Source organism: Salvelinus fontinalis, chromosome 4, assembly GCF_029448725.1.
Source record: "Salvelinus fontinalis isolate EN_2023a chromosome 4, ASM2944872v1, whole genome shotgun sequence".
In the NCBI taxonomy this organism is placed as follows: Eukaryota; Metazoa; Chordata; class Actinopteri; order Salmoniformes; family Salmonidae; genus Salvelinus; species Salvelinus fontinalis.
The window spans coordinates 48358294-48374051 of NC_074668.1; the positions used below are offsets into that span (position 1 = coordinate 48358294).

Here is a 15758-nt window from a genome sequence, read left to right on the forward strand (position 1 = left end):
GCTATGAGACTCGAAATTGAGCTCAGGTGCATCCTGATTCCATCGATAATTCTTGAGATGTTTCTACAACTTGATTGGAGTCCACCTGTGGTAAATTCAATTGATTGAACATGATTTGGAAAGGCACACACCTGTCTATATAAGGTCCCACAGTTGACAGTGCATGTCAGAGCAAAAACTAAGCCATGAGATCAAAGGAATTGTCTGTAGAGCTCCGAGACAGGATTGTGTCGAGGCACAGATCTGGGGAAGGGTACCAAAACATTTCTGCAGCATTGAAGATCCACAAGAACACAGTGGGCTCGATCATTCTTAAATGGAAGAAGTTTGGAACCACCAAGACTCTTCCTAGTTTGGCCGCCCGGCCAAACTGAGCAATCGGGGGAGAAGGGCCTTTGTCAGGGAGGTGACCAAGGACCCGATGGTCACTCTGAAAGAGCTACAGAGTTCCTCTTTGGAGATGGGAGAACCTTCCAGAAAGACAAACATCTCTACAGCACTCCACCAATCAGGCCTTTATGGTAGAGTGGCCAGACGGAAGCCACTCCTCAGTAAAAGGCCAATGACATCCCGCTTGGAGTTTGCCAAAATGCACCTAAAGGACTCTCAGATCATAAAAAACAAGATTATCTGGTCTGATAAAACCAAGATTGAACTCTTTGGCCTGAATGCAAAGCATCTGGAGGAAGCCTGGCACCATCCCTACGGTGAAGCATGGTGGCAGCATCATGCTATGAGGGTGTTTTTCAGCGCAGGGACTGAGAGACTAGTCGGGATCGAGGGAAAGATGAACAGAGCAAAGTACAGAGAGATACTTGATGAAAACCTGCTCCGGAGTGCTCAGGATCTCATACTGGGGCAAAGGTTCACCTTCCAATAAGACAACGACCCTAAGCACACAGCCAAGACAATGCAGGAGTGGCTTAGGGACAAGTCTCTGAATGTGCTTGAGTGGCCCAGCCAGAGCCCGGACTTCAATCCGATCGAACATCTCTGGAGAGACCTGGAAATAGCTGTGAAGCGACGCTCCCCATCCAACCTGACAGAGCTTGAGAGGATCTGCAGAAAAGAATGGGAGAAACTCCCCAAATACAGGTGTTCCACGCTTGTAGCGTCATACCCAAGAAGACTCTAGGCTGTAATTGCTGTCAAAGGTGCTTCAACAAAGTACTGAGTAAAGGGTCTGAATAGTTATGTAAATGTCATATTTCATGTTTTTTATTTTTTATTTTTTGCAAAAAAAATCCTAAATCCTGTTTTTGCTTTTTTATTATGAGTTATTGTGTGTAGATTGAGGGCAATTTTAGAATAAGTTTGCAACGTAACACAATTTTGTAATTTCAAGGGGGCTGAATACTTTCTGAAATCACTGTATATACAGTGCCAGTCAAAAGTTTGGACACAACTATTCATTCCAGGGTTTTTCTTTATTCTTACTATTTTCTACATTGTAGAATATAAGTGATGACATAAAAACTATGTAATAACACACATGGAATCATGTAGTAACCAAAAAAGTGTTAAATAAATCCAAATATATTTGGGTCTTGATGACAGCTTTGCACACTCTTGGCCTTCTCTCAACCAGCTTCATGAGGTAGTCACCTGGAATGCATTTGAATTAACACGTGTGCCTTGTTTGTTAAAAGTTCATTTGTGGGATTTCTTTCCTTTTAATGTGTTTGAGCCAATCATTTGTACTGTGACAAGGTAGGGGTGGTATACAGAAAATAGCCCTATTTTGTAAAATACCAAGTCTAAATTATGGCAAGAACAGTTCAAATAAGCAAAGAGAAATGACAGTACATCATTACTTATAGACATGGGGAAAATGTCAAGAAGTTTCTTCAAGTGTTGTCGCAAAAACCATCAAGCACCATGATGAAACTGGCTCTCATGAGGACCGCCACAGGAAAGGAAGACCCAGAGTTACCTATTCTGCAGAGGATATGTTTCTTAGAGTTACCAGCCTCAGAAATTGCAAAAAAATAAGTGCTTCATAGAGTTCAAGTAACAGACACATCTCAACATCAGCTGTGTGAATCAGGCCTTCGTGGTTGAATTGCTGCAAATAAACCACTACTAAAGGACATCAATAAGAAGAAGAGACTTGCTTGTGCCAAGAAACACGAGTAATGGACATTAGACCAGTAGGCAGAGTAGCAAAGAAAAAGCCATATCTCAGACTGGCCAATAAAAATAAAATATTAAGATGGGCAAAAGAACACAGACACTGGACAGAGGAACTCCAGCATCCCGGAGTCGCCTCTTTACTGTTGACGTTGAGACTGGTGTTTTGCGGGAACTATTTAATGAAGCTGCCAGCTGAGGACTTGTGAGGCGTCTGTTTCTCAAACTAGACGTTCTAATGTACTTGTCCTCTTGCTCAGTTGAGCACCGTGGCCTCCCACTCCTCTTTCTATTCTGGTTAGAGCCAGTTTGCGCTGTTCTGTGGAGGGAGTAGTACACAGCGTTGTATGAGATCTTCAGTTTCTTGGCAATTTCTCACATGGAATCGCCTTCATTTCTCAGAACAAGAATAGACTGACGAGTTTCAGAAGAAAGTTCTTTGTTTCTGGCCATTGTTAGCCTGTAATCGAACCCACAATTGCTGATGCTCCAGATACTCAACTAGTCTAAAGAAGAACAGTTTTATTGCTTCTTTAACAGTTTTCAGCTGTGCTAACATAATTGCAAAATAGTTTTCTAATGATCAATTAGTCTTTTAAAAGGATAAACTTGGTTATTAACACAACTAAAATTAGTTAACACAACGTGCCATCGGAACACAGGAGTGATGGTTGATGATAATGGGCCTCTGTACGCCTATGTAGATATTCCATAAAAAATCTGCCATTTCCAGCTACAATAGTCATTTACAATATTAACAATGTCTACACTGTATTTCTGATCAATTTGGTGTTATTTTAATGGGCAAAAAATGAATTTTTCTTTCATAAACAAGAACATTTCTAAGTGACCCCAAACTTTTGAACTTTTGATTACTTACAAGCCCCTAAACAACAATGCAGTTTATTTTTTTCTTTTAGTATTTTCTGGGGTTCCCCAGGGATGCACTTTTTTTTCTCCCCCTAACACCAACACAGTGTCCTGATCCTACTAATCAACTCATCATCCAAGCCTTTGATGAGTTGAATCAGGTGTGTAGGGCAAAAACAAAAATGTGCATCCCTTTGGTTCCTTCGGACCAGGATTAAGAAACATGGCCTGTTTATCATATTAAAGTAATGCATAAGTGTTTCCCAGTAATAGAATCATGTGAAGGGATTAGCCATATGCCTATGCCATGCTATGGGCTACGATACGAACAATACTTCTCACAACCTCTCACATTGTTGTCTAAGTTTAGTTCTGAAGTGTGTTTGTGTGGTTGTTTTGTTGTTTCACTTCATTAACATTAAGACAAGGTGTTAAGTTTCAGCATGGATGACTTGTTCACATCTCTTTCTCTCTCTTTCTCCTTCTTTCTCTCTCTGTCTCTGTCTCCCTATCTCTGATGATACATAGATGTCAAGGTTTATGAGTCAGTGCAGATGAAGCTGTTACTTTACCCCTTGGGGTTTATGTGTTTGTGTCTGAGTGTGTGTGTGCTTTGTGTGTGTGTGTGTGTGTTTGTCTGTTTTTAGGTGTCCTTCCTACTGTGTGTCACTCTGAGAGTGATGGCTGCTCTCTGATACGACCGCCTCAGAATCCCACTCTGACATCGGCCCGCCCACACACCACATTAACATTTTTGGCACGTGGCAAAAAATATACACACACACACACACACACACACACACACACACACACACACACACACACACACACACACACACACACACACACACACACACACACACACACACACACACACACACACACACACACACACACACACACACAAATACAAGAGACTGTGCACATATACACACATACATGGTTTCATATACACTAACTGGCTGACATCAGTGACTGGCTGGTATCCTTAGTGATTTATTTATTTGTCAATGTTTAGAACAATAAATTGGCTGTGTATTAGTTTGTGTATGCGGGAACATGTTTTTGTATCTACAGTGCCTTGCAAAAGTATTGAGACCTCTTGGATTTCTTCAAATGTTTGTGTGTTACAAAGTGGGATTAAAATGTATAAAAAACATTTTTTTACACAAAATACTCCATAAGGTCAAAGTGGAAGAAAAATGCATTTGTTTTTTTAGATTAATAAAAATGTAATAACTAAAATATTGCATAAGTATTCAGCTCCCTGAGTCAATACATGCTAGAAACACCTTCGGCATTGATTACAGCTGTGAGTCTTCTTGGGTAAGTCTATAAGAGCTTTGCACACCCATTATTCTTTTAACATTTCTTTAAGGTCTGTCAAGATGTTGGGGATCATGGCTAGACAGAAATGTTCGATCCTTGCCATAGATTTTCAAGCTGATTTAAGTCAAAACTGTAACTTGGCCAGTCAGTCTTCTTGGTAAGCAACCCCAGGTGTAGATTTGGCCTTGTGTTGTAGATGTATTTTGTATTCTGTATGTTTGTATTCTTCTTTTCATTCTGTTATTTAGGTCATTATTGTGGAGTCACTACAATGTTGTTGATCCATCCTCAACTCTATCCCATCACAGCCATTGAACTCTGTAGCTGCTTTAAAATCCCCATTGGCCTCATGGTTACATCCCTGAGCAGTTTCTTTCCGGCCCTGCAGCTGAATTCAGAAGGACGACTGTATCTTTGATGTGTCTGGGTGGTGTAATACCTCATCCAGGGCATACTTTTTAACTTGACCATGCTTAAAGATACATTCAATGTCTGATTTGTTACTTCCACCAATCACTGCCCTTCTTTATGAGGCTTTCGAAAAGCTCCCTGTTATTTGTAGTTTAATCTGTGCTTTAAATTCAATACTTGACTGAGTGCCAGATGTTGTATGTACTGTATGGGGGACAGAGGAATGGTTAGTCATTCAAAAATCATGTCAACCTCTATTATTTCACACAGAGTGAGTCCATCTAACTTATTATATTATTTGTTAAGCCAAATTTTACTCCTGAACTAATTTAGGCTTGCCGAAACAAAGGGGCTAAATACTTATGCGACGACTATACATACACTGTACATTACGACCACATGCTCTTTCCATGACATAGACTGACCAGGTAAATTGAGGTGGAAGCTATGGTCCCTTATTGATGTCACTTGTTAAATCCACTTCAATCCGTGTAGATTAAGGGGAGGAGACAGGTTAAAGAAGGATTTTTAAGACTTGAGGCAAATAAGATGGGTATTGTGTATGTGTGCTATTCAGAGGGTGAATAGGCAAGACACAAGATTTAAGTGTCTTTGAACGGGGTATGGTAGTAGGTGCCAGGTGCACCAAACTGCAACATTGCTGGGTTTTTCACATTCAACAGTTTGACACAACTGTTGGAAGCGTTGGAGTCAACATCAAATCAAATCAAATTATATTAGACCTTACAGTGAAATGCTTACTTACGAGCAACAATGCAGTTAAACCAACAATGCAGTTAAAAGAAATACGGATAAGAATAAGAAATAAAAGTAACAAGTATTTAAAGAGCAGCAGTAAAATAACAATAGCGAGACTATATACAGTGGGGTACCGGTACAGAGTCAATGTGCGGGGGCACCAGTTAGTTGAGGTAATATGTACATGTAGGTAGAGTTATTAAAGTGACAACAATAGATGATTATCATAGATGATAACAACAGAGAGTAGCAGCGGTGTAAAAGAGGGGTGGGGGCAATGCAAATATTCTGGGTAGCCATTTGATTAGATGTTCAGGAGCCTTATGGCTTGGGGGTAGAAGCTGTTTAGAAGCCTCTTGGACCTAGAATTGGCGCTCCGGTACCGCTTGCCGTGCGGTAGCAGAGAGAACAGTCTATGACTAGGGTGGCTAGAGACTTGGACCATTTTTAGGGCCTTCCTCTGACACCGCCTAGTAGTTGAGGTGTTTCTAATGTTTGGGATAATCAATGTAATTTAGATTGTTGATAAAAAATGACAGTTAAATCCATTTTAATTCCACTGTGTAACACAGTTAAATGTTAATAAATACAAGGGGTCTGAATACTTTTGCAATGCACATATCTGTGTGAATTTTTAAACATGTATGTTTTTCGTATGACGTGTGTGTGTGTGTGTGTGTGTGTGTGTGTGTGTGTGTGTGTGTGTGTGTGTGTGCGCCCCGATGTACCTCTGTCAAGTTACAGAAGAGTCTTGGTTCACCTCTCCTCTGACTCTTCACTCGTAAATCTGCAGTGTGTGTCGTGCAGCTCTCAGGGTGAGACACGTGACAGTGTTCTCCGTGTCATCGTTCCCAGCTGAGCTCTTATCGAACACAGATCCTGTTACCAGACACAAACACACTCCTCCAGAGAGAGGCAGGTCCGCCCTGTATCTCAACTCTGTCTGTCACTACTCATTAGGCTCTGTCGCCCTCGGAGACGGAGTCCTGCGGACTACGCCCATCCACCATCCCCGTCCACAACGCCTTAGCAAAACCCAAGCATACTTGATGGCTTGGGTTGCCCCTAGCGACGTGGGGTAAGTTGAAGGTTTAAAACAGAAAAACAACTCCACGGTTAAGTTTAGCCATTTGTTAAGACTAGCCTTGCTAACTCGTTGTGGATGGATGGTGCAGTGGTCTCTCAGCAGCACACTCCTATTTTACAGACCCTAGTTCAGTCCCAGCTCCGGGTATACATAGGTTTTCCCCCTAGTGGACGGTTTTGACAGTCTCCTGACATCCTGAGGACCTTCAAAAACGTTGAATTTTGACTTAAATCTGGAGTGATCTCCCTGCTGTCGCTGCAGTGTACGTGTGTGTGTGGGGGGGGGGGGGTTGGGGGGGGGGGGGGGGGGTTGGGGGGGGGGCAGCGCTCCCAGGAGGGAAGCTTGTTATGTTGAGGATTGATCGCTAGGTCTCTGTGGTCTGACTAACGACTCTCTGGATGGTTGGGCTCTGGTCAGCTCTGAGTCACCGCTCCCAATAAACTGCCATCCATCATGTGTCACACACACACTCTCGCACATGCACATACACACACATACACAAACACACAGACCCGGTAAGGGCATGCAGCATCTGCGGTCACACCTCTGAAAGTGATCTACAGCTCTGTGATGTGATCTTTTTATCTGTATCAACTGTGACTTTCAGGATTAAGCTTTCTCCATAGGATTCACAGAATACTTAAAAATACTCCTCTCAATCAACGTGATTTGACGCTTTGTTTCGCTATGTAGGTAATATACATTGTGGATACGATTTTTGATGCGTTTTTGATTTACTCATAACGAGATAACGTTTATTGATTTTGGGTCCTCGGGTCCTCTTAACGTAGAGGAGATTATATTGATTGATTGTAGATTTGGTTTAAGATGACAGTTATATTGAATGTTTTAATTGATTCAGTGTTTACTGTATATCTTTGGAATGGTTCACTAGTGTATTAATTATTTATCATAGCCTTATTGTCTCACATCACATAGACAGTTTGACAGATATACTGTAATATAGTGGGTGTATCCATTTAACAGAAAGATAGAATGAAAGAAAGAGTGTGTGTGTGTGTGTGTGTGTGTGTGTGTGTGTGTGTGTGTGTGTGTGTGTGTGTGTGTGTGTGTGTGTGTGTGTGTGTGTGTGTGTGTGTGTGTGTGTGTGTGTGTGTGTGTGTGTGTGTGTGTGTGTGTGTGTGTGTATAATGTGTGTGCCTGCGTGTTCAAAGTACAGTGATAGTGTAAGTGCGTGTGTGTATGTTTTTGTGTGTGTGCTAACCAAAGTGTTTTATTATAGTCAGCAGAACGCACCAGGCTTGTTCCAAACCAACCAACCGTGGGACAGCTTTTACGGGACTGGCGACACCCGCTCCTACTACCTCCACGACGTGCGCCATATTTCTGACTCCCGCCGCCTGTCTGTTCGCCGTCGAACTATACCCTGTTTAGCAAGTCCCTGGAAGGAGGTATTTTACCAACTCACTTCACTTACTTTATCCTATTTTACCATCTTACTATTTACGGGTCAATTGCAACCAACAGGCAGAACTTAACGCACAGCTCAGTTCAGCTGTACGGAATGATTGTCAAATAGTTAAATCTGTGCTCAGTTTGCTCAAATAAAAGGTTTGATTTATACCGAAGATAATACTCTCCAGAGGCCGAATTGGTCTTGAAATATATTTGCCGCAACTGGGACTAAAAGTTACCACAGCAATTAGCTTTAGGGAGTAAAATGGTGGCCAATATTGGTTGCAATTGACCCTTCACTTACTTAATCTTAGCATCTCTCTTTTCTTAATTTATTTAGCGTTTTAGTTACCAGTATTGATTTATGTATTTTGATTTATGTATGTATTTCATGTATTTCATATGTATGTGTGTTTTTGTGTGTGTGTTTTTGTGTGTGTGTGTGTGTGTGTGTGTGTATGGGTGTGTGTGTGTGTGTGCGCGGGCATATATTGATTTTCGCATTTACTATGTTTTGAGTTATGTGTCCTCATTTTATTCATGATCATGTTAGTCTTCTCTTGACACTCCCATTACCTAACATTCTGTTTCAGTTCAATCTACATGTTTTGTTTCCTCATCCTCACTTTTCTGTGGTTTAAAATATAAAATATATATTAATTTATTAATATATAAATAATATATACATGTATTATACTTATTCAGCCACTTAAAACTTCTCTAGGGTATGTGGGATGCAGAAAAGATACAAGTATTACACATAGGTTTAAAGATTAACTTCTTGTGAATCCAACCACGGTGTAAGATTTCAAAAAGGCTTTACGACGAAAGCATACCTTACGATTATTTGAGAACATCGCCCAGCAGACAAATCATTACAAACAGTAACCAGCCAAGTAGAAGAGTTACACAAGTCAGAAATAGAGATAAAATTAATCACTCACCTTTGATGATCTTCTTGTGGTTGCACTCAGAAGACATTAATTTACTCAATAAATGTTAGTTTTGTTCGATAATGTCTCTCTTTATATCCAAAAACCTCAGTTTTGTTTGCACGTTTTCTTCAGTAATCCACAGGCTCAAACGCAGTCACAAAAGGCAGACAAAAAATCCAAATTGTATCCATAAAGTTCATAGAAACATGTCAAATGTTTATATTCAATCCTCAGGTTGTTTTTAGCCTAAATAATCAATAACATTTCAACCAGACAATAACGTTGTCAATATAAAAGGTAAACAAGAAAGGCACTCTCTCGGTTGCGCGCATGAAAAAGCTCTGTGACACTGTAGGGTCCACTCATTCAGACTGGTCTTACTCCCTAATTTTTCAGAATACAAGCCTGAAACAATTTCTAAAGACTGTTGACATCTATTGGAAGGCATAGGAACTGCAATTTGAGTCCTAAGTCAATGGATACTGTAATGGCATTGAATAGAAAACTACAAAAAAAACATCCTACTTCCTAGATTGATTTTTCTCAGGTTTTTGCCTGCCAAATCAGTTATGTTATACTCACAGACATGATTTTAACAATTTTGAAAACTTTAGAGTGTTTTCTATCCAAATTTAATTATATGCATGTCCTAGCTTCTGGGCCTGAGTAGCAGGCAGTTTAATTTGGGCACGCTTTCATCTAAAATTCCGAATGCTGCCCCCTACCATTGTGAAGTTAAAACAGGATACGATAGAGTACGATGTCAACATAGTTTATAAAACTAGGCAAAGTCAAATTTCTCACAGACATACAGAGAGATACTGTATGTTATTTCTGTCCTGTCTTGTTCTGTCTGTCTGTCTGTCTGTCTGTCTGTCTGTCTGTCTGTCTGTCTGTCTGTCTGTTTGTCTGTGTATTTATCTGTTCTGGGTTGTTCTGTCTGTCTGTGAAATAACATATGGGCTGTTTAAAGTCAACTAGATGTAAATACTGTAGACTGGTTGGTTCCTCTGTATCACAGCAGTAAATTATCTGCTCCTGATTTCTCACTTAATGAACACGATCTCATGTTTAAACAGGAAGACATTGCATGCCCACTTAGTCTCCACTTACTAACTGTGAATAGAAAATAACATGTTTTCTTTTGGTGTAAGCTAATTGGAGATGAGTAGTCTAGGAAATCTCAGATCTAGGACTGGAACATTGGTACATTGTTAGAGGCAACCTGTCTGTCTGAAGGCAACCTGTTTGTCTGAAGGCAGAGAAAGAGAGGCCTCTCCAGTCTAGTCTAGGCCTTTCTGCTCATTGAGAGGAATGACAATAGTTTTGAGGATTTTATTATGATAGGGTTGAACTGACTACAGTCTAAAGTAACTAGAGGATTGGCATTAGATAACCTCTCGTTTTCATGTTTTTTACCAGAGTGCTGTACTGTAGTTATGGAAAATCAACAATATTTTTCCTTTTTCCCTAGACCTATACTCTGAGTAAGCCATTGTTACAAAATAAGTTGGAGAACAGTCCATGGAGAACAAGAGCACCTCCTCCCAGCTGCCCACTGCACTGAGGCTAGGTAACACGGTCACCACCGATAAATCCATGATAATCGAAAATGTCAATATGTATTTCTCTACGGCTGGCCATGCTTTCTTGCTGGCTATCCCAACCCCGGCCAACAGCTTCGCACCCCCTGCAGCTACTTGCCCGAGCCTCCCCAGCTTCTCCTTCCCCCAAATCCAGATAGCAGATGTTCTGAAAGAGCTGCAAACCTGGGCCCGTACAAATCAACTGAGCGAGACAATCTGGACCTTCTCTTTCTAAAATTATTCGCCGCCATTGTTGCAACGCCTATTACCAGTCTGTTCAACCTCTCTTTTGTATCGTCTGAGATCCCTAAAGATTGGAAAGCTGCCCGCGGTCATCCCCCTCTTCAAAGGGGGTGATACTCTAGTTATAGACCTATATCCATCCTGCCCTGCCTTTCTAAAGTCTACAAAAGCCAAGTTAATTAACAGATCACTGACCATTTCGAATCCCACCGTACCTTCTCCGCTGTGCAATTCGGTTTCTGAGCTGGTCCTGGGTGCACCTCAGCCACGCTCAAGGTACTAAATGATATCATAACCGCCATCGATAAAAGACAGTACTGTGCAGCCGTCTTCATCGACCTGGCCAAGGCTTTCGACTCTGTCAATCACCGTTTTGTTATCGGCAGACTCAATAGCCTTGGTTTCTCAAATGACTGCCTCGGCTGGTTCACCAACTACTTCGCAGACAGAGTTCAGTGTGTCAAATCCGGGAGCCTGTTGTCCGGACCTCTGGCAGTCTCTATGGGGGTATCACAGGGTTCAATTCTCGGGCAGACTCTTTTTTCTGTATATATCCACGATGTCGCTCTTGCTGCGGGTGATTCCCTGATCCACCTCTACGCAGACAACACCATTCTGTATACATCTGGCCCTTCTTTGGGCACTGTGTTAACTAACCTCCAAACGATCTTCAATGCCATAAAACACTCCTTCCGTTGCCTCCAACTGCTCTTAAACGCTAGTAAAACCAAATGCATGCTTTTCAACCGTTCGCTGCCCGCACCCGCCCGCCCGACCAACATCACCTCTCTGGACGGTTCTGACCTAGAATACGTGGACAACTACAAATACCTAGGTGTCTGGCTAGACTGTAAACTCCCCATCCAGACTCATATCAAACATCTCCATCCAAAATCAAATCTAGAATCGGCTTCCTATTTCGCAACAAAGCCTCCTTCACGCACGCCGCCAAACTTACCCTAGTAAAACTGAGTATCCTACCAATCCTTGACTTCGGCGATGTCATCTACAAAATAGCTTCCAATACTCTACTCAGCAAATTGGGTGTAGTCTATCACAGTGTCATCCATTTTGTTACCAAAGCCCCTTATACCACCCACCACTGCGACCTGTATGCTGTAGTCGGTTGGCCCTCGCTACATATTCGTCGCCAGACCCTCCGGCTCCAGGTCATCTATAAGTCTATGCTAACTAAAGCTCCGCCTTATCTCAGCTCACTGATCACGATAACAACACCCACCCGTAGCACGTGCTCCAGCAGGTATATCTCACTGGTCATCCCAAAGCCAACACCTTCTTTGGCCGCCTTTCCTTACAGTTCTCTGCTGCCAGTGACTGGAACGAATTGCAAAAATCGCTGAAGCTGGAGACTTACATTTCCCTCACTAACTTTAAACATCAGCTATCTGAGCAGCTAACTGATCGCTGCAGCTGTACATAGTCCATCTGTAAATAGCCCACCCAATCTACCTACCTCATCCCCATATTGTTTTTATTTACTTTGCTGCTCTTTTGCACACCAGTATCACTACTTACACACCATCATCTGCTCATCATCATCTGCTCATCTATCACTCCAGTGTTAATCTGCTAAATTGTAATTACTTTGCTACTATGGCCTATTTATTGCCTTACCTCCTCATGCCATTTGCACACACTGTATATAGACTTTCTTTTCGTTATTGACTGTACGCTTGTTTATTCCATGTGTAACTCTGTGTTGTTGTTTCTGTCGCACTGCTTTGCTTTATCTTTGCCAGGTCACAGTTGTAAATGAGAACTTGTTCTCAACTAGCCTACCTGGTTAAATAAAGGTGAAATAAAAAAATTTAAAAGTTTATTCCGTAGACGTATCCTGTGAGAGTATCGTTACAAAATATGTTTATTCCTATCCTGTAAGAGTATTGTTACAAAACGTGTCCTTCAGATGACATATTGTTTGATTGTCTCCTGATCTGCCGAGACAGAGAGACATGGAATAAAGTCATTGTTTTAAATGCATTAATGGTGCATTAAGAGTCTCTCTCTCTCTCTCTCTCTCTCTCTCTCTCTCACTCTCACTCTCACTCTCACTCTCACTCTCACTCTCACTCTCTCTCTCTCTCACTCTCTCTCACTCTCTCTCACTCTCTCTCACTCTCTCTCACTCTCTCTCACTCTCTCTCACTCTCTCTCACTCTCACTCTCCCAGAGAGTGTGTCTCTGGCTGAGTTTAGACTGGCAGCCCAACTTTGATCCATTTTTTTTCACCAATTGGTCTTTTAAACATACAGATGAGCTCTGAAAAAGATCTGATGTGATTGGTCAAAGGACCAATTAGTGGGAAAAAAGATCAGAATCAGCCTCTGTTAGTTCTTTGCCCCCTTCACAGAACACAGAAAGATTTACTCAGAGTTCCCTGCAGGGCCTCTTCTCAGAAGCCACCTCTGCAGCCCTCTCTTACAGTGAGCTACGATGCTGGGAGGCCTGACAACACACATTTTTATTTAATTAAGAGTAATTAACAAAATATTCACTGTGGTGACCTTCTTTCCTCCTTCTCATCCCTCTCCAACTCCTTCGACCCTTTTCTATCTCCTCCACCTCTTCCTCCTCTACCCTCTCATCCTATTAAAAATAATAAAAAATGCCCTTTAGAAGATGTTTTTATCCAAAACACTTACAGCCATGCGTCTATACATTTCACGTATACAGTGAATGCGGAGAGAATTCCGACTTCCGACTTTTTCCACATTTTGTTACGTTACAGCCTTAATCTAAAATTACGTTTTTCCCTCATCAATCTATACACAATACCCCATAACAACAAAGCAAAAACAGGTTTTTAGAAATTAACAAATGTATAAAATATAAAATATTTACATAAGTATACAGACCCTTTGCTATGAGACTCGAAATTGAGCTCAGGTGCATCCTGTTTCCATTGATCATCCTTGAGATGTTTCTACAACTTGTTTGGAGTCCATCTGTGGTAAATTCAATTGATTTGGAAAGGCACACACCTGTCTATATAAAGGTCCCACAGTTGACAGTGGATGTCAGAGCAAAAACCAAGCCATGAGGTCGAAGGAATTGTCCATAGAGCTCCGACAGGATTGTGTCAAGGCACAGATCTGGGGAAGTGTAACAAAAAAATTCTCCAGCATTGAAGGTCCCCAAGAACACAGTGCCCTCCATCAATCTTAAATCTTAAATCTTGAAGTTTGGAACCACCAAGACTCTTCCTAGAGCTGGCCTCCAGCCAAACTGAGCAATCAGGGGAGAAGGGACTTGGTCAGGGAGGTGACCAAGAAACCGATGGTACTCTGACAGAGCTCCAGAGTTCCTCTGTGGAGATGACAGAACAAGCATTTCGGTACACCCACAATAACATCTGCTAAACACGTGTGTGTAACCAATAAAATGTTATTTGATTTGATTCCAAAAGGACATCATCTCTGCAACACTTCACCAATCAGGCCTTTATGGTAGAGTGGCCAGAAGGAAGCCACTCCTCAGTAAAAGGCACATGGCAGCTCACTTTTTGCCAAAAGGCACCTAAAGGACTCTCAGATTCTCTGGTCTCATATTATCTGGTCTGATGAAACCAAGATTGAACTCTTTGGCCTGAATGCTAAGCGTCACGTCTGGAGGAAACCTGGCACCGTCCCTACGGTGAAGCATGGTGGTGGCAGCGTTGTGCTGTGAGGATGTTTTCAGTGGCAGGGACTGGGAGACTAGTCAGGATCGAGGGAAAGATGAACGGAGCAAAGTAAAGAGAGATCCTTGATCAAAGCCTGCTCCAGAGCACTCAGGACCTCAGACTGGGGCGAAGGTTCACCTTCCAACAGGACAACGACCCTAAACACACAGCCAAGACAACACAGGAGTGGCTTTGAGGCAAGTCTCTGAATGTCCTTGAGCGGCCTAGCCAGAGCCCGTACATGAACTCGATCGAACATCTCTGGAGAAACCTGAATATAGCTGTGCAGCGACGCTCCCCATCCAACCTGACAGAGCTTGAGAGGATCTGCAGAAAAGACTGGGAGAAACTCCCCAAATACAGTTGTGCCAAGCTTGCAGCATCATACCCAAGAAGACTCAACACTGTACTCGCTGCCAAAGGTGCGTCAACAAAGTACTGAGTAAAAGTGTCTGAATACTTATGTAAATGTGATATTTCAGTTTTTGCTAAAATGTCTACAAACTTGTTTTTGCTTTGTCATTATGGGGTATTGTGTGTAGATTGATGAGGGGGAAAAAAACAATTTAATTCATTTTAGAATAAGGCTGTAACATAACAAAATGTAGAAAAAGTCAAGGGGTCTGAACTCTTTCCAAGTACACTGTACATTTTACGCATACTCTTCCCCCTCCTCCCTCTCTTTCTCCTCCTCCTAGACCCAAACCCTGTCTTTTCCTCTTTCCTCTCATCTCTCATTTCCTACTATCCATAACTGTAAGCTATAACTATGAGTGCAATACATCAGCTGCTGAGGTTTTAGCATTTGTGTCTCCAATACTGCGTGTATAGATTTTAATCAAACACTTTTTAATCAGAAAGATTGCGCAGCAGATCCCAAAGGGACATTTTTTTCACAAATAAAATCTTGGCAGACGGTTTTAAAACAACCTCAAAAACAAAGTCAGACTCTGAAGGGGAGGGAAAAAAGAAAAGGGGGAAGGCAGAAAGAAAGAAAGAAAGAAAGAAAGAAAGAAAGAAAGAAAGAAAGAAAGAAAGAAAGAAAGAAAGAAAGAAAGAAAGAAAGAAAGAAAGAAAGAAAGAGGGAGGGAGGTACTGCTCACTGGATCAATGGAGTTGACAATAGCCGACCTTTCCCCGGCAACAGAACACCATTTAGCAGATTGGGAACACCATGAGAAGAGGGTAGCTTGCAGCCCAATATGGCAACCAGAGTATGGTCGAGTGGGTGTGACAAAAGGAAAGTAGGGGAGTGTGGAAAGGAGTGGGTGCATTGAAAAAGTGTTTTTTCCCACCATTTCTTACCACGC

At 41.8% G+C, this 15758-nt stretch overlaps 1 protein-coding gene across 2 annotated transcripts in view; it reads left to right on the forward strand.

Moving 5' to 3' along the window:
* Nucleotides 1-15758, forward strand: part of LOC129853912 (tight junction protein ZO-2-like) — a 167892-nt gene that overhangs the window by 41798 nt on the left and 110336 nt on the right. The window contains exon 2 of one of the 2 annotated variants that reach the window (XM_055920416.1): nt 7830-7998. The exons of the other annotated variant lie outside the window; for it this stretch is intronic. Coding sequence (XP_055776391.1) covers nt 7830-7998 — 169 coding nt within the window. The remainder of the gene's footprint in view (nt 1-7829; nt 7999-15758) is intronic. 2 annotated transcript variants of the gene reach the window in all.